Consider the following 25,909-nt stretch of genomic DNA (forward strand, 5'->3'; position numbering starts at 1 on the left):
AGAAACAGAGAGAAAAGCCTGTGTCTGTATGAGTGTTCAGCCCATAGCGGGTATGCTTTGCATGTAGCTTGACCAGTCGGGGCACATTCTTCACCGCAGCACAACATGTCATCCAGAATTCTTTCAGGCCGGGAGAACAAATCTGGCTGCAGAGACGCTGACAAAAACACTAACCAGTTGCCTCTGAAACTGGAGTGTGATGTACAGCTGTTTAGGTTGGGCAGTACAGTATGTTACCACTGAATCACACTTCATTTAATTTAAGAGGAAGGTTTTTTATAGCCTGGCCAATACTGATGTACTTGGGAGTATAAAAAAATCAGATGATATATCGGCCGATAGTTAGATTTTTTTTTTTTTTTTTTTAAATTGTGACCAAGCTACATACTAAACGAGGCATATTACATTTGAAAAATTAACTTTTCAGCACTCTCTGGTCACCGAGAGTGTCATCAAACCCCAACTTTAAAGCTAGTTTGGTCTTTCTGTGCAGCAATTTCTGTACACCTGTAATGATATACTATATCTGAATTAAGCTAATACTGCCAGACATCAGTTTTTAATCAGAAGAGAATATCATAATGTTGGTTTGGTTAGAAGAGAGCAGGAATAGGGAAGTGGTTTGTACTGAAACTAATGTCACTTTGATTTTACATTATTTAGACACACATATTCAGTGTTACACAAATACTTAGGTTTCAGATTCTTTAACAGAACTTAAGTCATCATGTCTGTGTCTCCAGGAACAAAGATTATAAAGAGCGAGCAGATCTTTGTGATACAGTAAAGAGAGATACAAGTTGGAAGCAGTCGAGCGTGTAACACGCAGGCTAGACTGTCTCTCCGCTGTCTGTCACTTAGAATAAAGATAAGATGTGACACTTTCTTTTTTAAAAGAGATAATGACAAATTGAAATATCCTTGATAATACATGACAAAACCCAAACTGATTGGGTTTGTCAATCCAAATATTACAAAAGAACATTGTTCCACCTTGAGCTGCATGCCAAGATTGACATTCCTCATCATTTGGCTTTCCACAAAGTGTCTTCATGTGACTGTGTGCATGGAGGTATGCATACTTACTCATATTCATTGTTCCTTGTATGTGTCTGTGTGTGTGCACCTTTTGTACTTCTCTGCATGGCTTTGTCTGGACTGAAACTCCACGCCTTGTCCAGTACCAGGTTAATGCTTTGACAGTGTTGTCACGGCAAGCAGGACTCCATGATTAAATGTCAATGACATCACACAGCAAGTATGCTGCAAACCGCCTAGGGCTGATCTTTGATCATTTGGAAACAGGGGGCCATCACTGACTTCTTATGTGTGTGTCAGACAATTCTACATTTACACATTGTACACATGTAAACACACAGTTTTGCAAACACAACTTCTCTGCACAGGATTATCAAGAAATCCTATATCCTCTCTTTATTTTGTTTGGTACCACTTCATTTGAATAAAACATTTAGGGGTTTTTCTGACAGTTGTGTATGTGCTTGCTTATGTGTGAGACTGACTATGTAAGGCTAGGAAATGAAAGTTGTTGTTGGAAGTTGCTGTTGGCCAACAAGACACCATTTAGGGAGAGTGCTCTCAGTTTTTTTTTTCCTCTCCTCTCTCTTTCTCTCTTCCTCTTTCTCTCTGTTTTTACTTTACTGCTGAACTGGTATTATATATTTGGCAACGAATCCTAGGGAGTGTGTAGAGTTAATGGCCTGACAGTCTATCACACACTTTAGTCTGAATCCAGCTGTCTACTTTGCAAAGTGTTTGTATTCTAGTACTTTCACCACAGATGTCGAAGAGTGTTTGACTGATGAAGGGCAGGCTGAGCTCTGCAGGTAGTGATGACATAACATTAACAGTCAACAGTGTTGGCTCATAACACATGAAGACAGAGATACTCAGTTATATTTATAGACCATCTGATGAAATCATTTTTTTTTTTTCCACTTGTGTAAAAACTTGAATGCTAATGAAAGCTGTTAGTTGAGATACAGATATCGTTATATTAGAGTAGTACAAGAGAATCTGTAGATGATGCCCATTAAATAGTAGTTGTACATGTGCTGATGTAGGATAAAAGTGATGTCTTCTTCTTGTTGCTACATATCAATTCCTGGAAAACTAAATTGCAGCTGTCAATTGTATGTTTATACTGTCAAGTTGAATCTCACCCTTTTCTCTCCTCCCCTTCTTTCCCCAGATCATGATCGAGTTCTGCCCTGGAGGTGCTGTGGATGCCACGATGCTAGGTAGGGCCCTCTTTCTGCTCTCCTTTGTATTTTTACAAGCGCTCCACCTTCCTCCTCCCTGTCACGAGAGACGAGTTCCACACCTACGGCTATTCTGTGAAATTACACCTGTCTGTTCAGCAGTGGCTTTGAGGAAATGTAGAGACGTGATACGAGGCCAAAGATGTGCTGTCAAGCTATGATATCATTTGAAAGTTCAAGTTTATTTTCTCTTGGAAAAATCTCACTTTGCTCGGACGATCATCATGCACTGCAGCTTCACTAATCTGGCCTTGGATGCTCTAGAAAGCAGTCAGACATAGTGGAGTCCTCCGGTGTGGGAAATCCCCCTGGTCTGTTTTCACTGGATAATCCACATCCTCATAACTGTCTGTACCCCCACTGCAGCTAACCAAACACAGACACAGTAGAATAAAGTCTGCAGGGCAGGACTAGCTTCGATGTGTGAAAGCTTTTCTGATCTGGGATTACTTATCCAGCAACACTATCTGAGAGGCTTGATATCTCAGGTTTACCTTTAAATGTTTTCTCTCGAGGAGTTCACACACTACATCAGTCGTCAAGACTTTGTTTTGCTATGATTGTATGTGCACTAAATATGGAATGTGCAGGATGTGCATTTTTTTTTCTTTTGAACCTCCTCCAACCTCCGCTCTTCTCTCTCCTGACCCACCTTCAACCTCACCCCTCTCCCATACCCTGTATTTAATCTCTCCATCTCCTGTCTCCTTCCTCCGCCTCTCCCGCACTTATCAGAGTTGGATCGTGGACTGACAGAGCCGCAGATTAAGGTGGTTTGTCGGCAGATGCTGGAGGCTCTGGACTACCTCCACAGCATGAAGATCATTCACAGAGACCTGAAGGCTGGTAACATCCTCCTCATGCTGGATGGGGACATCAAACTAGGTGAGGCTTTAGATATTTATGCTTAAAAATATTGCTAGTTTTTGATGCCGTGGTATACAAAAGTGCCATTTTGTCCATGCACACACAAATAGATCTACAAAGTCAGAAACAAGCTGTATGTGTAGGAGGTAATCTAATTGGAGTTTAGTTCAATAAACACCATATTTTCCTTATTGTATTTGTGCAGACTATACAGTCTAATGCAAAATCTTGTTTGTGCTTTAGTTGTTGGAAACACTTAGTGGTGTTATGTGTGCACAATCCCACATTTTTAGAAATCCTAACTGGTGGTTAACATTTTGAGGGTTTAAACAGTACCACTTTTCTTGGAAACATGGAAGTGATGCTTGTATAGTTGAAGAAATAAAAGATACCATATTATTCTTCAAGTGTTGTTGTTACGTAGTGTCAGGACATGCACTGAATGTAAAAAGAAGCAAAAACATTTGACCAAACCAAAGTAAACAGGAATACTTTCATGCATGCTGACACACATGTGAGCACACACACAGTTAGAGGCCCTGTACCCCTCCTGTGGCGCTGTAGGAGGGTCACAAGTGAGCATTATGTGGGAAAACTGCATTCTGGGAAGTTGAGCATATTTTCATTTATTGGCTTTTTGAAGAGTCCTCCACATTCTTCACATTGCACAGCTGAAGTTGTGGATCCAACCCAGTGGCCAGTATGTTTTGGATTAAAGCATAGCTTTCCAGAATAGGGGAAATGGTTTCTTACTGTTACCCCCTACTGTTATCATGTTTTATGTAAGTGTCAATTAAGAACGTGCTGGTTTTTCTAAGTAGCTGCCCAACATATGAATCCTCAGATGTAAAACTTTAAACTGCATTAAGCTATTTTTCCGACACAGCACTGGACCTTCATATACTATTGTCTGATTACCTAATGTAACTAACACATTCAGCATGAAACATTGGCATCATATTGGCAAAGAGAAATTAAAGATTTGCAAACTCCTGATTAAAAAATCTGGCTCTCTTTTCCTTGCATGACAATTCACTTCCTTTACTCTCTTTGGCTCTCTGTCATTTTGCATTGGGCTGGGCAGTGCCCATTTGGCTTGTGTGAGCTTGTGTGTTTGGAGTCGCTGCCAATGGTTGTGTATGGGGTGGCTGGTAAGAGCTGGAATGACTCAGTCATGACCTGCAAATTAAAAACAGTGAGTAATTCTAAGCTGCATAGAGCTTCATACTCAGGTGCTCAGTCTTTGGAACTGTCAGCTCAATCCTTTCCCATGACAATTTGATATGGTGTCATCATGTTTTATCACAAACATCACTTGATGGAGCCCCAAATTAACTGAGCTAACCTATTAAGTCATATGTCAGTCTATTATAGTTAGGTCACATTTTGTTTGGTGTAATTTTATCCTAAATGGTTTGTAAGTTCATCATTTTATGACTGTGGTTTCCTTTTTTCTTTTTATTCTAATGACAGTTTGTCAGCCACTTCATTCACTGAGCTGGACTTCTTGTTAGAGACCTTTTCCATTGCCTTACGTTCTTCCACAACATCGTTATATATAATCACTGGGAGTTTCCCCTTTTTAAAATCATTAAGTCATGACACTGACTCATTTACAGTCTCCATCTTACTACATGCAAATTCAAACATTCAACATTCAAACGCAACATTTAACTGTCGTTCAGGGTCATCCAAATATTACATCCGCCTATGATACATGGGATACATGGCATGAGAAATTCATGCAGCACAGCCAGCGGTAAACTTCTTGGGATCATGTTTATAAATCTCTTTAGAGACTGTTGATCTCTAGGTATGCTCTGCAATGGGACCAATTTTGAGAGCACATCCTGCATACAAGCCTTATTAAGGTAATGATCATGCAACAAAGCTGTATTGTTATTAATGCTTATAATTTGTTAGATTATCTGTATTTTCCCACTTAAAGGGGACCTATTTTGCTTTTCCTTATTTCCAGTCATATATATATATATATATATATATATATATATATATATATATATATATATATATATATATATATATATATATATATATATATATATATATATATATATATATATATATAGTATGTAATTTAACTAGTATGTAATTTAACTATGTCAGATGTTCATATTAAACATGGGCAAAGTTTCAAATAGTAAGGTTAATGTATGTAGAAGTTATCCCTGTCAGCTAAAAGCACCGGCTTCATACTGCTCTGAACCCTCAGTTTCCAACCGTTTTTTTCTACTTTCAGCTCAAGCTGACGTCAGCTCGTTAAGCATTTCTTTATATGGTCATCTGCTCCACACACAGCGCGCAAGTTCACTGCTCTTCTACACTAACATTATAGCATTTTTCCATTGTTCTGGGGGTAGTCATGCCAAGCCATAACTTGAGTTGAGCTGGCACGCTGTGAGTGTTTCTCCATTACACAGCATGGCAAAGTAACATAAGCAGTTTACCTGTTGGAGGTGTGCTGGTTGTCTGCAACTCTTCATCAAAAATCATCATCACTGTGGTTGTGTCTGCTCGTATTATTCCTCCCTGCATTATTTCTAACTGATCTGCTGAACAAAGAACTCCAATTGTCTCCATGTGTTGTTATGTAGAACTGTTTTTAGTGAAGAATAGCGGCCGTTAACGAAGCTCCACCAATGCGGTGATGAACACGTTTCATTTCCTATAAATTGTTCACAATAAAAGTCTCCCGTTATTTAGTCATTTAAAAGCTTTCAATATACGCAATAAAAGCAAGAAATGTTGGGTTTTCATGAGCAGTAACCTAACACGACTCCGATATGTGCTCCCCCATGCAAGGCTTCCTGAAGCTGGCCAATTAGAACAGAGTGGGCTTATCAGGAAGGGGACCTTGAAGAGACAGGAGCTAAGACTGCCTGTTTCAGACAGAAGCTGAACTGAGGGGCTGCATAAAGGGCCAGTATAAGATAAATAAGGAGGTTTTTTTGGACTGTGAATCAATCTTGAGAAACGCACCCTTTTGTGATTCTTGTGATTCTTCCAGGGAACATGCAGTACTGTAGGTTAAACCCAGCAGATTTTAGAGAAGTACAGAAGCATACTCGACTTCTGCATTCGTTGGGTCAACCTGTATTGGCGTGCTTTTACCAGAATATCCTTTTAATATCCTTCAGGACATTGATGTGTAAACTCTCATGTGATGTACAATAAAAGCAGTAGTACTCTTTATTGTCTTCGTCGGAAGTAAAAATTCTTTCTGCAGAGGTTTAGACTGCAGCAGCCCAAATGATATGTTTGACTGGGAAGTTGAGGATTGTAGTCTACAAAACCAAGACAGTCACTTATATCCCTATAATAGAACATGCCAGTTTGTAATTGAAGCAGTTAGTCTGTTGCCTTGCGAGTAAAAATCCTACAGCCTTTGCCAAACACCTCTCAACCCTGGGCATGCCTCTTGAAATATTATTACTCACAGAGAAAAGCCTTCAGCCAAAATGAAAACAACACCCCTGTAATCTGAGGGTCATGTCAGGAAATGGGGGAGCCTGTTTGGGAAGCAGGACTGCTATAAATTCACAGATTCTGACTTTTTTGTCTCTGCCCATCACAATGTCGTGACATTTTTACAAGGTACAAACTATGTATCTACTTAAAGGGAAAAAAAGATGGAAGGTTTTGAACTGGGTTCACTCCTTTTTTTTACTGAGAAATGCTGCTGGGGAATGTCTTCCAGCTGTTTAACGTCATCCTTTTGTCTCTCTTCATTTCTTCAGCTGATTTTGGTGTGTCGGCAAAAAACAACAAGACCCTACAAAGAAGAGATTCTTTCATTGGTACACCATACTGGTGAGTAAGACACGCACTCTATACTTGGTCAACTAATCGATCAATTGACTAATCGTTGCAGCTCTATTTGGACCATTTATTTAGTTTGGTATAAATTATATAGCAAAACTGATAGCTGTACACAGTTCAACCGCCCCTACATGTGCTATAAATACAAGCTTATTGCTTGTTGAAGACAGATTTCCTGCTACCCACAATAGTTCCATGATACTTGAAAGAGCATGATGTTGTGTACACACACACACACACACACACACACACACACACACACACACACACACACAACTCAACTCAATACCTCAACTCAGTGCTTTATTCTTCCATTGTTGTCACAACAGTGCAGTTCTCTCCTCTATACCTGTAAAATAGGATATCTTCTTGGTGAACCTTGTTCCATAGTGGTATCCCTTATGTGATTATGGTTGGACCCAGTTAACCATTGACTAGAACAGGTTAACATCCATCAGGCATTCCCCTCCAAGCTTAATGAAAACACGGCTGTTCCCTCATGTTGCACAATACTGATAAGTCCTCAAGAGAATATTACAGAAAGTGGTGTATACCTTTCCTTTGAACGTGCCGATTACCAAAGTCAACAGGAAACAGGGTGTAAACATAACTTTCTTTGCACTGTAAATCCAAGAGCTCAGATTTGCGTTTCAGGTTATGAGAGCCGTTTTGCAAATTGTCAGTAAACACAGGCCGACAGGAGAAGTGTGCTTGATGTTGACACATGCAAAAATGATGAGTAGCAGAGAAGAGAAACACTCTTTATCCCCTTGCAGTCACCATCAGTCAGTCGTCTGGCTGACGCTGATCAGAGATGATGTAGGTGTGTCTTTATTATATCAGATCAGATTTTTCTATAACATGTCAATTTCACAAAACCAGATTTTTACAGCATGATGTCATATTTAAAATCTTTACTTATTAGCGCTGTCCCTTGATGCTTAGTATCACAAGTTTTTATTCAGGGTCAGGCTATTATGACACTTTCACCTAAAATATGAAAATACTTGAAGGATTTTAAAAACTTGATCTCGGATTTAAGGTGCATTGGTTGTACAGTATGTGGCCAGAAACATGAGCTGCGTTTTACATTCAGTACATAATCCCAAATCGTCATTTTAGGATTATGATTCTACCACAGGATGGCCGTGATTTTAAAAACAGCTTTCTCTTTCTATTTATATCAAAGATCATATGCTCTTATCTTCTCTCTCCTGAAAGTTAAATACTATGCTGCACATTCCATACATTCCAGCATTTACACAAAATAGTTAGTTATATACTAAATAGCAATTGTTTAACCTTTGTTTTATTTCACTCTCAGGATGGCTCCAGAGGTGGTAATGTGTGAAACAATGAAGGATGCTCCGTATGACTACAAGGCTGACATCTGGTCTCTGGGAATCACTCTGATTGAGCTCGCCCAGATTGAACCTCCGCACCACGAGCTCAACCCCATGAGGGTGCTGCTGAAGATTGCCAAGTCAGAGCCCCCCAACCTGGAGCAGCCACACAAATGGTGAGAGCTACTGTATGTTTAAAATGAACCAGAATTCAGCTGATGCACATTGGTCAATAAATGTATCAAGTAACGTGCAAATTGAGAGAGAAAGTGGAAAGTTTGAGTAAATGGAGAAAAAACCTGGTCCATCTTCATTTATTTTGTAGTAATAATGTAGATTCATTAGTTTTGGCACTGGATATGACAGGTGGAGTCAACAGGGGATTGTATCTTTCCATCTACATTGCATTAGGTCATTTAAATTTCGATTTCCAAATTTTTGCACACTCACTGTCCTGTAATCTACTGTAGACACTTCATGTATCTCATCGTCCTCCCCCCTCCACCATTTTGGCCCTTCTGAAACTACAGCAACAACTCAGCAGAGAGACACTTCAGCAAGTGCCAAACTATGACTGTTCCCAATCAAATGAGTCCAAATGTTTCATAGCAGCAAATTTAGTGCTGCAAAAACTGCATTTATCAGTTGTTGACAGGAGACTTGGGGATGTGGCGCACACTCACCATTCCTGTTGAAAGCTTTGTTTATGAAGCACAGCTGTGCACAAAGATGATCCACATGTACCAACATGCACCTTAATTTCTCTTCTTTTTGATTTAATGCTTTTTTCTACTTTTTCCCCAAGGTCACAGGGGTTTAAAGATTTCCTGAGGAAAGCTTTGGATAAAAACCCAGAGACCCGTCCGACTGCAGCACAGCTCATGGAGGTAGGCCCTGATGCAATGTGCAATTATAACCTAGCGAATAATATTATATTATACAGCACTGCACTTTGATATATGACGGAACATTGTCCTCACTCTGTCCTTATCTCGCACCAACACACATATATGGAGCCTTTTAATCTTCTATTTTAAGACCTGAAAGGAGTGATCTATTCCAAGGGAGTGAGTGGTGCCCATTGGAGGGCATGTGAGTCGGGGAGGAAAAGAAAAAGTACATGAGTGGGCAAGAAATGGAGCAGGCAGGAGTATAAAAAGTGAAAAATTTAAGTGACTTTTATTCACTTTTGAAACACATTCAAAAAATGTTCATCTTACGGACAATACAGTTTTGGGGGGTTTTTTTTGTCAAAAAATTTGAATCATCACTTTCAGTATCTCAAATAGCTCTTGTTTCTTATTATTACAGTCCCATTTGTTCTCCAACAACAGTAAATACACAGAAATCCAGGTTGTTGGCTCTAGTAGGAAAGGACTCACTAATATCTGAGGATGAGCTTTGATAAATGTTTCACAAAATCCAGAATCTCAAGCAAGAAGAAGAGGAAAAGTGAACAGGGTGTGGATTAAAGCACGAGAGCAGTGTCTATTAAAATTCAGAGCCACAGTTTCCTGTCTGTTTCCCACAGCTGAGGGAATGCCAGCTATTTACATTCCCACTCTCAGCCAATAGTATGTCTGGATCACCCTGAGCTCGCCACCTCTGGCCAATTAGAGAGAGGCAGAGATGAAAATCCTAGACCCGGGCCCGCTGGGAATTCTGCATGTGCTCTCCAGTGGGGGGAAAAGAGACGGGCGCGGTCCGGTTTTTGGTGCCGTGCTGGAGGTTTTAGATGTTTATCATGCCTGCTGATCCAAACGGCTGTCAGATAACATTTACTGGAGATAGTTGTGCAATGATGAGATGAATTCTGCTGTACATTAGATGATGGATGATGTCTGTTGGTGTATGTGGCAAGTTTTAAGGCAGATTTTGTAATGCAGTTATTCATTGGGAGCATATGGATGTAGAAAACAGATGTAGTGCAGTAAATTAACAGGGAGATAATGACGAATCATAGATAAGAGGGTCTGGAGTGTGGATGCTGAACTGTATGAGATGTGTGTGACCGTATTAGTATATATATGTATATTTATAGATTTGGTGGAGATAACAAAAGCACAAAACTTCACAAAGCCATAGCTTTTCCAAGAGTAGAGTGAGGTGGTGTTAGTGTGGAACATCTTTAAACCTCTTTCTCTCTGTGCTTTGCCTTCTGTCTGCCCCACATGTGTGCTTGTAAGGAATGTATACAAAACAACATGACACAGTATCAGTCACTTTGGCTGTGTGGCTGGCGGGAGACTATCTGGAGGACTTGTATACTGAATATAGCTTCTCCTCCCACATAGTTTCTCATGGTCAGGATTTTTTTTGGTGTTTTTTTGGCGAAGCTCCCATTCATGTTTCTGCTTTTTCAGTTTTTGATCATAGCACGCTTGGTTGTTGAGTGATTTTGCCATGGGATTATTTGGCTAGCTTTTCTCGGAACCAGAGCTTTGTAGTTGATTTGCAACATTTACATGTACACACACACAACTCTGTATTCCCAAGTGAACCCTAACCTTAGTCATCATGACTAATGCCTAAATCCAACTCTCACCCAAGCCTTAATCTAAGCCTAATTATAGCATCAATGGGGAAATTCACCCAAATCACAAGAAAACATATTTTCTCATGTCTCTAGTGGTATCTAACCATGCATGATTGTTTTGGTATAAATGTCCCGGTTCTGAGATATTCATCTCTGAGATTTCTTCCATCATCTGAAGGAGGTTGAATTTTACCCATGGAGCTTACAGCACTAAATTACATAAAAAACAATGAAAAGGGCAACATCTCCTTGCAGAAACTGTGTCCTTGTTATTCTGGATAAACCACAGAACAAGCTATTGACTATTTTTCAGGAAATAAAAGTTTCTGTTGAATTATTTAAATGTAACTTCTCAATGCTGTGAGAAGTTTGAGGGAAGTAAATGGCAAAACGTGGACAAATAAAAGTCAAGTCAGTTTTATTTATGTAGCCAAAAATGACTACATGCTTAACCCTAACTCTTTCCCGAACCTTAACATAAACCTAATTACAACCTCAACCCTAAAAACAAGTCATAACCTCCAAACCGCCCTTTTGAAGAAGTGAGGACTGACCAAAAAAAAAACCTCTAAAACTCAAATTAAGCTCTTACAAAGACACAAGGCACTGTCATTGCTACAAAGGTATCTCTGCCGTCATGCATCCCCTTGCTCTGGTCCCCTAATGGGCCATTCTGTTCACATTTAACCTTTTCACACCTGGCCATGAATGTAAGACGTGAAAATCTCCAGCCTCACTGAGTCTGAAGCAATTTGAAACCTAAAAGAAAGGACATAAGCTCCACTGATCCACATCTTGATCCATTATGGCAGTAAAACAACATGACTAGATTTAACAGGGCAGGAACTCTACACTGATTGCCCTTTTTTCCCTTTGATTTGCCTCAGAGAAACTGAATTCAGCTCGAGTATGGGAGGTCTGAGTTCACTTGTAACAATAAATAGCTTGAGGTTAAAATTGCAGATGTTAACTACTGTGCTGTTGGTTTTTTAATTGTGCCTGAAGGGAAAGAAGAAGAGACACACAGATAATATTTTGATTCAAATCCAGTGTTTAATTTTACTTAGTGTGTAGGCTTATCTGGACAAAATAATCCAGAGGACATATTACTATTCTAGATGTTCTTTTTATTTAATTAAGGATGGTACTCACCTTATTTTGACTCTACCTAAATTTCTTCTTAATCTTTGTGACTCTTTTAATGGAGCTTTTCTCATCTGATAGTTCTGCTTGATTCAGTTTAAACTCCCTTTGGCTTTAATTTAAACCTTTCAAAATATTTCTAAAATTCAAATCCATTATTAAGTAAGAACGTATATAAAGTAGCCATTTTCTTGTGGATCTAGTGGAAGAGTAGATGTGGTTATTTATTTACTACAACACTGGCACATGTGCCACACCCCCGTCTAAGCATCACAGACTCAGAAGGAATTTTTCAAGTATATCTGGAACATTCAACGTAGCTGCAAATCAAAGTCCAACTATTTGCTCATCGCAGTGAGCACCACATGTTTGTATGGTTTTTACAAGCTCATGGCTGATCTCTCAGCCTGTTAGTGTGTACTCAGGAAGTGGCAGTGTGGTTGTCAGAGCAATTTCAGTTACACTTGTGTGGCCTTCCTCTGCACCAGTTGCTGAGCTTGAGTTGAAATCATAAAACAATTGTGATGTATCAAAGTGAATAATAATAATATGCAAATTTTAGATTAGCCTATTAGAATAGGCTAATCTAAACCTATTAGAATAGGCTAATCTAAAATGTTTCATAAATCTTAAAAATCTGTTTCCGTGCTGTTTTTGTGGAGGAATCATTTTGTAACTGTGCCATGTTTTTCAGGACATTTTCACCGTAAGATACTATTAGATGGGACTGAATATGTAACAATGTCCCTATCTAGCCAATACATTACCAATACTAAGACTCTGCTATGATCAGGTGTGTGTGTGTGTGTGTGTGTGTGTGAGTGTGAGGCGTTTAAAAAAAAAAAAAGCCTAATGTTTTTCATTCACTTATTCATCTTTTAAATGTGATGTTCAGTAATAAACGATTAGATGGTACTCAGCACATACACAACCAGACCCATTAGGCAATAGCTGACTGTCACTGGAGAAATTAAAATCTGAAGCCTAATGTAATCCTCAAGGACAAGACCATGCACACAAACAACTGTGATCACACGCAACAAATGTGCACACACACATACACACTGACTTATACACACTTCACGGTCCAGCCCCACTTGTAGCCTTTCCCTTTGTCAGCTGTTCCAATTAAATTACACAGCAGTGCAAAGCATCTGAATAATAGATGGTTGGTCTTTTACCCCCGCTGCACTCAACTTATAATTTAGCTTTTTATTCTCTTTGCACTCAGCTTATTAACGCCTTGTTTGCACTCTGGTAAAACACATTTTATCTTTGGAAAATGTAGAGCTAAAGATGACTTGCTATTTTAAGGGTATGATGTTATATTCAATGTTGTTACATCAGTGCGCCATTAACGGGGAGTGTTGTATTGTACTGTATCGAGCCACTTTTGTTGTAGCAGTTCAGGAACTGGCAGGTGGCAGATAGAGTTTCCTCAGCAGTGAAAGTCCCTCGTTGCCTTGCTGGTGTGCTTCTTGTCTCTCGCTGCCTCACAGGCAAGCTAATGTACTTGACTGCAAATGAATGTTTTCCACCAGAATTTAATTTTATTATGTAGCCTGCCTTCATCTCACTGATGTCTCTATGTTTTGTATTGTCAGCTTTTAAGCCCAAAACCGCTAACATACCAAAACGTATCTCTTTGTCTTCATCCCCAGTCCAGTACTTGCAGCATCCCTCAAGCAACAGTGTCATGGTTGTTTCATGGTTGTCTAATGATACTCAGATTCATAGATAATGTGCTCTGTTTCCTTCCAGTAAATATTGTTTTTAGTTGTTATCCTGTGGTCACATAAAGTCTTTGTCCCTCTTTGTACAGGGTTAGGGTTACAGCCAATTTATTTTTAATGCTCAGGATATGATTTTTTTAAAATTAAAAACGGGGTAAAAAAGTTTCTCTTCTTTGTGAGATATGTGTCTTGCCTTAGTTAATCTCAACATCCATCTCTCTTCTTGTTTCTTGTGTCCACAGCACCCTTTTGTGAGCTCAGTGACGTCTAACCGTCCGCTACGGGAGCTGGTGGCCGAGGCCAAAGCTGAGGTCATGGAGGAAATAGAGGACAATAGAGAGGAAGGAGAGGAAGACGACGCCATGGAGCTCACTGTGGTACCAAACCTGGATCTTCTCTTTTCTGTCCTTTCATTTTCTTCTCTGTCTGAGTGGGCAGTCTTTGTTCTTCCAGTAGCTTTTCTGAAAGGTCTGGTGGCTGTAAGACGGTGGGTTGTAAGAGCTCACATTCAGAAGGTTCAGGACAGTAATGGGACCGTGATCGTAATCTACTTTGAAATGTAAAAGTAAAACCACTAGATTACATTTTTCGTCATACATGTGACATTTTACTGAAAAGTGAAAGCTGTATGTCATTTTCTGACCTCACTGTGCTGTTTGAAGCTGAATTGGGCAGGTTAAATTTGGAAAAGAGCTTCTTTTGTATCACAAGATGATATAATTAAGTTGAAGCACACACACATAATAATACACAAGCATGTACTTACCTGTGTATGCACCCATGCCCCAAACAGCACATGCGTTCTGCCATAACTTTCCACGTCTCCTACTTTTGAAGTCCATGCTTGTTGACCCCTTTTGAACAGCATTTTTTGGTAAACACAGCCTTTCTGCTGAAGGATCGGAGGTCCATTATGCAGAAGCCATTCATAAATCCATAGAGAGCATAAGATTAGAAAGTGACATAGCATGAAAGTGCAGTTTTCCACCCATAGCACAAACAAAGGAACAGAAACCGGAATACTGGCATTCACCCACACCCACACATGGTTAAATATAGGTGCTGCCTTCGGCCTCGATCCTGTAGAGAAACACCGTCGCCTCACAACCCCTGATGGAGTAAATTATTTAAGGTCGTACATTGTTCTGCTGCTATACTCTGACCCTTAAATAAACACAGACGGTTTACCATACGCCAGCGGCCCACAACTATAGAGGATCCTAGAAATACTCTTGCTAACAGGAAGCTGTGACGAGACAAACGTGTGGAGCTTGTGTGGATGTTTTTCTCTTTATGAAGATGGATGTTTGCCCACATTTTTCTTCCTCCTCTAACATCAACAAGTTAGTGTGATGACTTCCCAGTTTACTGAGGTGGCTCCAGTGTAGTGACAATGTAGTTTGAAAGTTCATACATCCTTGAATTTTTTTGTTAGCCTTTTAATTCCACAGCCGTCATCGCTGTGGTGTTTTTTGCGCTGCCCTTTCCAGACATTTTATAAATCAAAAATTATAGGTCTTTGGATTAAGTTTAAGTTTCTGTAAATTATGTTCTGTTCATTTTCTAGTTTGGCTTTATCCTGCTCTGTTAAGGAGACTGAGGTTTTTTATACCTGACACAGAAAATGCTCTCAGACAATGAGATTTTTAAACATAAAATATTAAATTTATGTCCTCAGTCCTTGGCTAACTATGAATCATTGCAGTTGTTTCCTTGTCTCTTTCAGCAAGGGCGCAGAGCAACATTTTGACACATACAGTACAGCCATAAGACCCTGGAGGCCGGCCAAGCAGTTACCCGACCGTTTATCTCTTCCTATATATCGTACACAGCCAGACAGAGATGTTTGCTGAGACATTAGAAAAGCTAGAAGCTGCACCTGATCATAAAGATGTTTGATGGTTTTGTTTACCTGTGGTGGGAGACAGAGGAGTATGTATTTCAAGAGGCAGAATTGCTCAGTTTGACAGATAGCTGTGCAAATAGTCCCGAAATGACATTTTCAGTGGTGTTTATAATTACAGACGAAAGAACTGTCATGTCTGGAACCTTCTGCAATTAGATTGAAGACTGAGAAAATGGGCTTTTTCTGTGAAGTTACAGTATATAATTGCTGCAGAGATTCTTTCTCTTCTGGTTTCTGATGTTTTACATTATTCAAATTGGCAGTTTTATCTAGAGTTTTAAAAATGCATTTTTGTTTAAGTCTGACCTTGTGACATTATTTTGTGTTATCTGTTTTATGTTTGTATCTCACTGGACAAATCACTTGTTTTCTTTTGGTTATATTAAGGTTAATGTAATAGATAAAATGCACATGATTTATTTTGCAAAACGCTTATCAAGAATCATATAAAATTATTGGTTATAATGCCAATAGAAACTCTCTGTCCTTGGTTGTCAGCCATGATTTACACAGACTTTTCACCTCTGTCATTATTAGTACACTTATTACTGATTAGATAGCCATCTTGGCCACAATGAAAATGTTTGTAGCGCGAGGAATGATTGCATTCCTGCTAAACCAAAGGTTAAGTTTACTTCACTGAAGGTGGAAAGCCTGAAGGACTTTGTCCATTAGCATTTGGGCTAAAACCAAATTTCAGGAAGGTTGAAAACATTAACATTTGGGAGAACACCAGTAACTTAAAACCTGAAAACCGCAAATGTTTTGTCACATCAGTGCATAACAATACTCTTCTCTCTCCTTCCTCCTTCCTCTCCCTTATTCCTTTAGTCTCCCAGTAAGGAGCCATGCCAGACCAGTCAGACCAGTTTGGAAGGAGACCAGTCTGTGGACACCCCAAGCCCCACCACTCCCTCCCCGACCATACCAACACCTTCACCTAGGAAGAGTGCAGAGGCAGAGGAGCAGCCAGAACCTGTCATGGTGGTCCCTGTTCCCCTACCGCGACAGAATCTCCCTCCAAAAGACCAGGTGGAGCTGGGGGACAAACTGCCTGATGACGTCATTCTTGATTCAGAGAAATCTGATAGCGAGGCCTTAACCAAGACGTCCAGCTCAGACTCGGGCATTGAGGATGGGAAGAGTACCCCCACATCGGAGGAGGAAAAGGTATTTTGAATTTTTAGATTCTTTGTCTGTTGCGTAATAAACCTTTGTTCAGTGACCTTTGACCAGTTTGTATTTTCATTTATTAGGCTGACTGAGAGTTTCTTGTTGAGTTATTCAAGCTTTGAGAAAATGAAAACATTCTATCTGTTGGTGGATATTCCTAAAGTTTGACTGTGGTGTACCCAAAGATTTTATAATAATAATAATAGCACTAAAATGAATTTTTCAGGTTTCTATGGAGACCCCGGAGACAGAACAGCCACCATCTCTCCCCCAACCCGAGACATCTGAGGAAGGTATCGACATCATCATGGTCTCGACAGACCCAGAGGTGCCCAAGATCCAGATCACTGAGGAGAAGAGCAGCGTTATGACTAACGGAGACCTACCAACTCCAAGCCAGAGTGCTACTGTCACTCCTACACCCACTCCCGAGACATCTTCTGCTCCGACCCCAGTACCTACACCCCGTTCTGGGCTGAATGACAGCATGACCAAGGGTACCCCACAGCGGTCATCGACAGGAGGAACCGCTGAGACTGTCTCACCTTATATCAATGGAGGGATAATCAACAAACGGTACTCTTATTCAGGCAGCATGACGTCAGAGAGCATGGACATGTCTAACAACAGGGAAAACATCTCAATGCCTTCAAGGGTGAGTCAACATGAAGCAAAACTTTCTCTTCCTAGTACTTTCTCTTCCTGTTACCTAGAAAGCACCCTGATCTGTCCTGTATAAACATCCATTCAGTCTTCTTACTTAAATGCCAAGTAGAAGGTGGCTTTACATAATGGGATATTGATATAGGGAAGATGAATGAACTCAGAATATTGACATATTCCTCTTTCACTGAAATGTTTCAGCAGAACACGTCTATAAGGTGAAATAGAGCAGTACTGAAGTGTCAAAGAGGTACAGAGGCAGCTCTCTGCTCTGTAGGAAAACACCGCCTTAGAAAAACTATTTCTCGGCCCCCACAGAGGAACTGAAACTGCATTGTGTTGTGTTTTGGGGTGTGGGTGTTCACCATCTGAAATGGAGGATTCTGCTTTCCCCACGCATTACACTGAATGTAACGGTTTATTACTGTTTATGCTTTTAAGCGATATGAACATGTTCAGTTTATTTCCTTTTTAACTGGTTAGGATTGAAGCAGACAATCACACTGAGCATTGAAGGTATTTGAAAAGTAAAAGGTGGCAATTATTTATATCCAAGTTGTCTAATTGTGAAAGAAGAGCAGCATTGTTTGAAAGTGCAATTTACAGATAATTCAGTTGGTTTGAAAAGGAGCATTTAGCTCTCTAAAAAATCAGCAAATTTGTACTTTTTTGACAATCCCAGTGAGGAAGAGGAGACACAAACCATTTAAATCATTAGACACCAAGCCTTTCTGAAGCAAAATATGTGACATTTTCCATTCATCAGGACCAATGTGGCCTTTGTGTGGGCACAGTTCAGTATTCACCACTGTGAATGGAAGTTTCTATGCAGCTCATTGTCACTCAGTTGCTTCTGGAGGCTTATGGACTGACCATGATTGAAATCCTATTGACTGTGTGTGGAGTGTTTGTGGTATGTTAAGTTTTTCCAGAACAGATTATTCAGCAAGCGACTGAGAGAGTGAGAGTGAATGGGCTATCTTTGTTTTTTATTTTGCGTTAGAGGACAGGCAGGCATATTAACAGTCTTTCACTCTCTATGCATTTGTGAGTGTGTTTCTGCACAAGTGTATGATTAAGAGCATCTGTGTTTGTGTGTACAAGAGAGCTGTGTATGTGTGTGATTTTGTGAATGACAAGTGCTGAGCTACAGAATGACCCAAACGTCCCCTGAACACAGCGACAGAGCGTGCTTAATAACACATTAAAACACACAAGTACATTGATTTATTGCTACTGTAAACAATTTGGTCGGGCACAAAGGGAATCAACAGTGCACAACAGCGCAAAAGTAGCATCCAGCAGCTGTCATCCCTGGCGGTAGCCTCACACTGTCTCATATGGAGTCTGTTTGCTCAGCTGTAGTGGCTTCATAAGGAAGCTTTTTCGGAGTGGACAGCAGTTTGCACAAACTAAAGCCCTGCTCTGCCTTGAGAAGAGCTTACCTTTAGTCTTTACTAGTGTTTCTCCTCTCCTCCCCTCTCCTTTATAACGAAACTATTTATAAACCAGGAAATGACGACATCCAGGGTTTGAGCCACCCAGTGTTTGCCAAGTAAACCCTGCCCTATCAGTTTTGTAAATATTGTCAATGGAAGCTGATTTAGATAGGGGACATTGGAAATGGAAACAATTTTGTCATTCAACTATAAGGTGGGATAACGCACTGACTCATATTAAATATTTGATCTATTACATATATTATGAAGTCCCTAGACACGGTTTGGCTGGTCCATGCTGTCTTCCTCATAACTCAGAAATAAAATTCAAATTAATTTAAAAAAAGGTCATGGGCCTGTTCTAGTCAGAAATAGACTGCTCTTGTTGTGACCATTTCAGGAACTGGCAACATGTGTCGTTGTTCGACAGGGTTACTTCCTGCACAGTGCTCCCCATTACAGTGACATAATATCTTGCTGCTGGTTACAGTGAAACCAGATTGACAAGAATATTAATGCCTTTGTCAACATATACACACACACACACACACACATATACACACAGCTGCCTCTCCTTCTGCTAGATAATAAAGTTGACTTTGGGAATCTCACACGTATGTTAACTATAAAAAAAACTATAAAAAAAATATGTAAAACATAAATATAGGATATCTTTGTGACACAATTAACTGTCATGTTTCATTTCCCAGCTCCATTTTCATACTCTTAAGCCCCCATCATGTCTCTCTGACTACTTGAACAATTTCCTGGCAGAGTTTCAATGTTTACTCTCAAGCACAGACAATACTGTGACGCGTGTACGTAAGTGCAATCATAGATTTTACTTGTGCCTAAGGTCTGAATTAATCTATCACCCTTTTTTGTCCCTCTCTGTCCTCCCCTCAGGACTTCTCAAGTAAGACTCTGAAGAGAACCAGGAAGTTTGTTATTGACGGCGTGCAGGTGAGCGTGACCACCTCCAAGATCATCAGGGATGACGAGAAGAAGGATGAGGAGATGAGATTCCTGAGGTATGTCTCTACAGAACACACATTCAGTGCACATACACATAAATATATATTCACCACATAGCATCTAGGTAAACAGAGTTTAGAGACGTGCACGCTCTCCATCTCTTGTTCCTTCTTTTCCAGGATAAATTTATCTGTTTTCCATTCTCTGTAAAGGAGGGCTATGAACTCAGGGGCCTGTTGCATGTTGATTTTACTTCAAATACTATTTAAGGCATCCTGCTCTTTTAGGCTTAAGCCTCTTGAGATTAGAGTCAAATATCCAAACTCTTATTGAAAAAGATGCCTTTGATTTATGGTTTGAAAGAAAAATAACATTTCAGACCAGGGTGAAAATTAGGTTAGCTGTATTTTTTTGGCATAGGAGGACCAGATGTTCTGGATCCCTACAGTATTATTTTTGTTGCCTGATGACAGAAATTACTTAATAGGCCTAATATGCTTTAAAATAAACAATTTGTATAGCTATGGCAGTATTACATACACTGCACTGCTGTTGAAGCTCAAGGGAATTCCTGGTGCATAACTCATGCCATCTAGTGGCAGAAGAAGACATTGCATCTATGACTAGACTTTGGTCTAATTTTTTACAAATAACTACAGTTATTTCAGTGTAGTAAGTCCAACTAAAATTCAATTTCACTGCATGATTTTTTTCTGCTATAGCTTACATATCTGCCATATTTGTTTGTTTCATTATTTGGTTTCATTCGTTTGCATTAAACAGTCAGGATACTGTTAGTTCTCTAAGTAAAGTGAAGAACTTTTCCTACAGTCAAATTGTTTTAAACTTAAAACTAAAAATACATTTGCATGAAGCAATAACGTCACACTGACGTTGAGACAGCAGCCTGCTACACAACTCAAGAGTCACAAACTTCAAATAAAACACATTAGTTTCCCCTCTAATGTCATCTGCTTACCTAACTTACAAACAAGGTCACATGTCTTGTCTTGCACCTTTAAACAAACATGCTGACCACCAAGGAATATTGCACTGCCAATGTCTGTTTGCTGGCTAAACATATGTAAATGTCATTTTGGTCGCTTTAGATGCTGGTCTAGTTCCTACTCTTCAACAGCACTGCTACCAAAACACTGTTTACCCATAAGTTGTTTCTGTGTCCTCCTGCTGACTGAGAGGAAAAAGACCATTTCCCCAAATACCATTTTTCTTCCAAAATTGTGATTTCAGTTAGACTTGATGATTGAGTTAATACATAGTAACCGTATTAACTTTTTAGTATTAAATGTTAGTATAAACTATATAACTTTGTTTAAGAAGTTGTTAAACTAAAGTTGAATATATGTTAATACTAATGACGTACATGTTTGTGTGTGTGCTTAGACGTCAGGAGCTACGTGAGCTCCGTTTGCTGCAGAAGGAAGAGCACCGTGCTCAGGCTGTTCTAAACACCAAACTGGAGTCTCAGAGAGAACAAATGCAGAGACGTTTCGACCAGGAGATGAATGTGAGTCACAGCTGTTCACACAATGAGTTGCCACTTAATTTCGGTACATATAATGTGATGCAATACAACAGCTCTGTGATAAATTCTACAGTTATGAAGATATTGTCTTTGTTGAGAACAAAGTTGTTGCCTTCACTCTATGATCATTTTGAAACCTGCAGTATGTGATGCTGTTTTCTTTAGTTTATTGTATTTAATTTTTTGGTGACAGGAGACTTGTGATAATTTGTTTTTTTCTAACTTTTCTGATACACATTAAGTATTTTTTCTCATGAAAAGAGTTGTGATCATATGGAAGTGTTTTGTTTATCACACCTCTGAAGCTCACAGCGTGTGTTGTTTCATCCTAGGCCAAGAAGAAGCACTACGATGTGGAGCTGGAAAACCTGGAGAAGCACCAGAAGCAGACTATTGAGAAGATGGAGACGGACCACAATATTAAACTCAAGGATGAGACAAAACGCATCAAAGCACAGCAGGAACGTGACCACCACAAGTTCCAGGATCAGATAAAACACAAGAAAAAGGAGGTACACTTGAGATAACATAGAAATGATAATAGGTCTTTGCTTGCTTACCTGTTTGTCTACTTTTTAAGTTGTGTGTCACTGATTATAGTTACAATGTGCCTTCTTATCTTTATTCAGGTAAAACAATCTGTTGATAAGCTGCCCAGAAGTCAGCGTAAAGAATCCTTGAAGCAAGGGATGTATAATTTCCAAGAAATGAAGATAAGAGAGGTGAGTTGTTTGGTCAACATCATGTGGGCTTACGGTATTTCAGTGCATACTTATGTTGAGCCGGGTAGAAAAACAACATATTTTCTTCTGCTTACTGTTAAGGCTCATTAACCATTATCGTGATATGAAAAAAAAAAAAAAAAGAGCTCATTTCTTCCCATCTTGCTCATGTTATCCTCCAGTAGGGTAGTGACACTTTCCCTCCACGTCTTTCTCTTTTCCGTGTTTTAGGAGGAGAAATTCTTGGCAGCTCAGAAGAACTACCTTGACACCACGCTGCAGAGAATCACTTCCAACAACAAAAGAGAGATCGCAGAGATGGAGAGGAATTGTCTTGACAAGAAGCACCACTTAATCCGAGGTACATATATCAAACCAAACACAGAACGTGATCAAATGACCTCAAAGTCCTGTTGTTCTGAGCCCACCCTTGGTTTGGTGGGATGTTGAATTTGTACATTGTTGACATATATTGTGTTTCAGACAAATCTTTTAATAACTCTTGATAATTTTTTTTCTGCACCCTCCTTTCTTTGATTAGAGCGTGAAGCTACAGTATGGGACATGGAGGAGAAAAACCTTTATGAGAGACACCAGTTATTGAAGCAGCAGCTGAAAGACCAGTACTTCCTCCAGAGGCATCAGCTTCTCAAGAAACACGATAAGGTAAATAAATCAGTGGATCACAATGCCCTGCACCCACCATTTAACTTTTATTCATATTCCTTGACTAAATATGACATGAGTGTGACATTTTGTATATTTTCTCTGTTCTACAGGAGAAAGAACAGATGCAGTGCTACAACCAGCGGATGATTGAGATTCTGAAAGCCCGGCAGCAGCAGGAGAAGAACCGGCTGCCTAAGATCCAGCGCGGTGAGGCAAAGACCCGCATGGCCATGTTTAAGAAGAGCCTCCGCATCAACTCTTCAGGCAGCGCTTCAGAGGACAGAGAGAAGATAAAACAAGTAGGGGGGGGAGTTTTCTTTACGCCATATTTAAGCATTCAGTTCATTATTTAGTCATTAATTCCCTTTGTTTCTCTCTCCAGTTTTCTCAGCAGGAGGAGAAGAGGCAGAAGGCAGAGAGGCTGCATCAGCAGCAGAAACACGAGAACCAGATGAGAGAGATGATCGGTCAGTGTGAAAGCAATATCAGAGAACTGCAGCAGCTACAGGTGACTATCCTGCATGTCATTGTATATGTCTGTGTCTGTCATTTTTCCACTGGGATGTTTGTAGCCAATATGAGTAGAATAAATAGCCTGTTGTTGTTAAAAATGGCCGGATGTTGTGTTTCAGAATGAAAAGTGCCACCTGCTGGTTGAGAATGAGACCCAGAGGCTCAAGCAGTTGGATGAACAACACAACCAGCTGATGAAGGACTGGAGGGATCAGCTGAAACCCAGGAAGAAGGTACATGTTTCTTGTCGCAATGCTATTACAATTTGTTATACAATTTTCCTACTGTCTACTTACTAATCTCCCCCTTAATATTTTTAGATTTTCTATCAAATATGTACTAAAATAATTAAAATGCTGGTACCAGACTCTAAGTGACGAGAAAGGCTTGAGTGTTTATGTGAAATAGCCGTACAAAAACCTGCCTACCAGTTTCCATACCTCTATGTAAGCTTGTAATCTTATACATATTTTGGTCCCGTTCCCCAACCCCCTTCTCCATTTACCCTCCTAGGCCCTTGAAGATGAGCTAAACATGAAGAAAAGGGAGCAGGAGGCTTTCTTCAGGATGACCGAGATCTCTGATTGCCCAAATCCCAGTTCTCCCAACAAACTCTCCAAGTTTGTGCCTTATCCAGACTCTTCTACCACATAAAAAAAAAAAAAAAAAACTGCCGCTGTGATGTTGTACAATTTCACCAGGCCACTGTTAGCACCCAACACATAACCATATACACACTCACAAAAAAATAGGTGTTACAATTGCCTGCTGTCTCGGTTTTTAGTTGCATTGCCTGTAATGGAAGCATACCTTTCCCTCCATTAGATTCCTTTAATGTTTTAGTGAATATTTATGTTTTAACTTGTGTTCTAAGGATTTTTTCTTTGAAAAAATATGTGTTATTTGATGGATTTAAAACACATCATGTGCTTCACGTTACAAGTGCATAGTATCTGCTCCCATACAGTGTTTTAATTTCTTTTCTGTTCAAGTCCACATTATATTGCTCTTACACCAAATTTATTTGTTGTTCAAAGCATCCAGCGAGGGAATTTCCTTTTGCATGCAGAGGAAGAACGATGGTTGTATGAATGCCAGTGAGCCAGTGACTAAGCACTTTTTGTTTACCCTAAATTTTTCAGTGCCGTCTTCCGAATATGACCAAAAGTGCATCCAAAATGTAGTAATTTACTGACCTTTTTCCCATTTCTGTATGCCTCGACTCATTGACCAGTTTTGTCCTTGAGTCAGACGCATGTCAGAGCTGCCAAAGTCTGTTGTTATTTATTTCTGCTGGGAAAGAATAACCTAAAGTGAAAATCCAGATTCATCACTGTAAATGTTAATTTAATTTTTATTTTTTTTTACCAAAACCAATGGTATGAAGGATGCTCTTATTATTTTGTATATTTGAAATGATGGGGGATGCGGCTAAATTACGTTACCAGAATTTAATAATTTCTTTTAAATGATTATTTAGAAATTAGATTTTAACAGACAAGGGAAGAGTAATTGTTAATCACATATTATGGCTTTTTTTTTTTATTCTGTTGTATTTTTACTGTAAAATCAGTCACACTGGATGGGAACTGACAAAGCCAAAGCAAAATACTGTTGTGTTCTTTTGAAGGATGTTAGATAGGGGATTTAAATCTGAATTAAAAAAAAAAATGTACTAAGTGTATAATTGTTTTACTATGTGCAGTGAAGGGACTGCCTGCTAACCAAAGTGCAATATTACATGTATGTATTTGCTAAGCTTAAAGAGGTTTATTTTTTTCTTAAACTTTGCCTTCTTTTGCACTGAGAGGGGGAATAATATGAAGAGTTTAATTCCAGAGTGCCTGAAAGTTAGTTTCATACTTTGATTAAGCAAAGAACTTTGGAATATATGTTTGTCAGCAATAATTTAGGCGTTTCATTTATAATTGATGATCTGATTTTGGAATACAACTCTTTATATCATTTTTAAGGGAGTGCAACAATTCAGTCTGCTGTAAGATGCCTCTAGATGTTTAATCTTCCTCTGAAACCTAAAGTTTGCAGCTGTGGAACGTGTTGCCTTGTTGAGTGAGAGAAAGGTTTTTTGTTTTTTTTTTCTTTATTATTTTAAACCAGTTTGGCCTGCAAATTATATTGAGTCAGGTCAGCAATCAGGTACAGCTTAATCTCTCTCTCCCTCTCACACACTATCTCAGAAGTATTTAAATTTATTGTAAAAATTCTCTTTTCTGTCAAGTTTAATGGCTCCCTCTAAGTCTTCCTCTGCCTCAGTTTACATGACATTATTTGTATGGAGGTGTTGTGAGTGTGAATGAAACTGTATCAGAAGGAACCACTGTTGTAAATAACTAATAAATGCAGATTTTCTAATTACTGGATTGTGGCAGCGGCTTTTTCCTAATAGTGGTAGCTAGTGGCACCATCAGAGCACATATCATGTTATGAAGACTGTAATATGTTAATTCTGATGCCACAAGATTCAGACAACAGAGGCTGGAGCAAAGTCATCTATTACATAGAGAAAAGCAGGACCTTGAAGAAATGGCAAGATGACAG

At 39.4% G+C, this 25,909-nt stretch overlaps 1 protein-coding gene across 1 annotated transcript in view; it reads left to right on the forward strand.

Annotated features, from left to right (window-relative positions):
- The window catches only part of stk10 (serine/threonine kinase 10), a 43,854-nt gene extending 18,128 nt beyond the window's left edge, over positions 1–25,726 (forward strand). The window contains exons 3-20 of the mRNA XM_042430367.1: positions 2,213–2,261; positions 3,018–3,167; positions 6,908–6,980; positions 8,314–8,508; positions 9,138–9,219; positions 13,987–14,121; positions 16,482–16,820; positions 17,050–17,478; positions 19,832–19,956; positions 21,305–21,428; positions 21,779–21,958; positions 22,076–22,168; positions 22,400–22,529; positions 22,710–22,834; positions 22,948–23,136; positions 23,220–23,345; positions 23,470–23,583; positions 23,864–25,726. Of these exons, the coding sequence (XP_042286301.1) occupies positions 2,213–2,261; positions 3,018–3,167; positions 6,908–6,980; positions 8,314–8,508; positions 9,138–9,219; positions 13,987–14,121; positions 16,482–16,820; positions 17,050–17,478; positions 19,832–19,956; positions 21,305–21,428; positions 21,779–21,958; positions 22,076–22,168; positions 22,400–22,529; positions 22,710–22,834; positions 22,948–23,136; positions 23,220–23,345; positions 23,470–23,583; positions 23,864–24,004 (2,799 nt within the window). The 3' untranslated portion in view covers positions 24,005–25,726. The remainder of the gene's footprint in view (positions 1–2,212; positions 2,262–3,017; positions 3,168–6,907; positions 6,981–8,313; positions 8,509–9,137; positions 9,220–13,986; positions 14,122–16,481; positions 16,821–17,049; positions 17,479–19,831; positions 19,957–21,304; positions 21,429–21,778; positions 21,959–22,075; positions 22,169–22,399; positions 22,530–22,709; positions 22,835–22,947; positions 23,137–23,219; positions 23,346–23,469; positions 23,584–23,863) is intronic.
- Positions 25,727–25,909: the final 183 nt, after the last annotated feature.

Source organism: Thunnus maccoyii, chromosome 13 (assembly GCF_910596095.1).
Source record: "Thunnus maccoyii chromosome 13, fThuMac1.1, whole genome shotgun sequence".
Lineage (NCBI taxonomy): Eukaryota > Metazoa > Chordata > Actinopteri > Scombriformes > Scombridae > Thunnus > Thunnus maccoyii.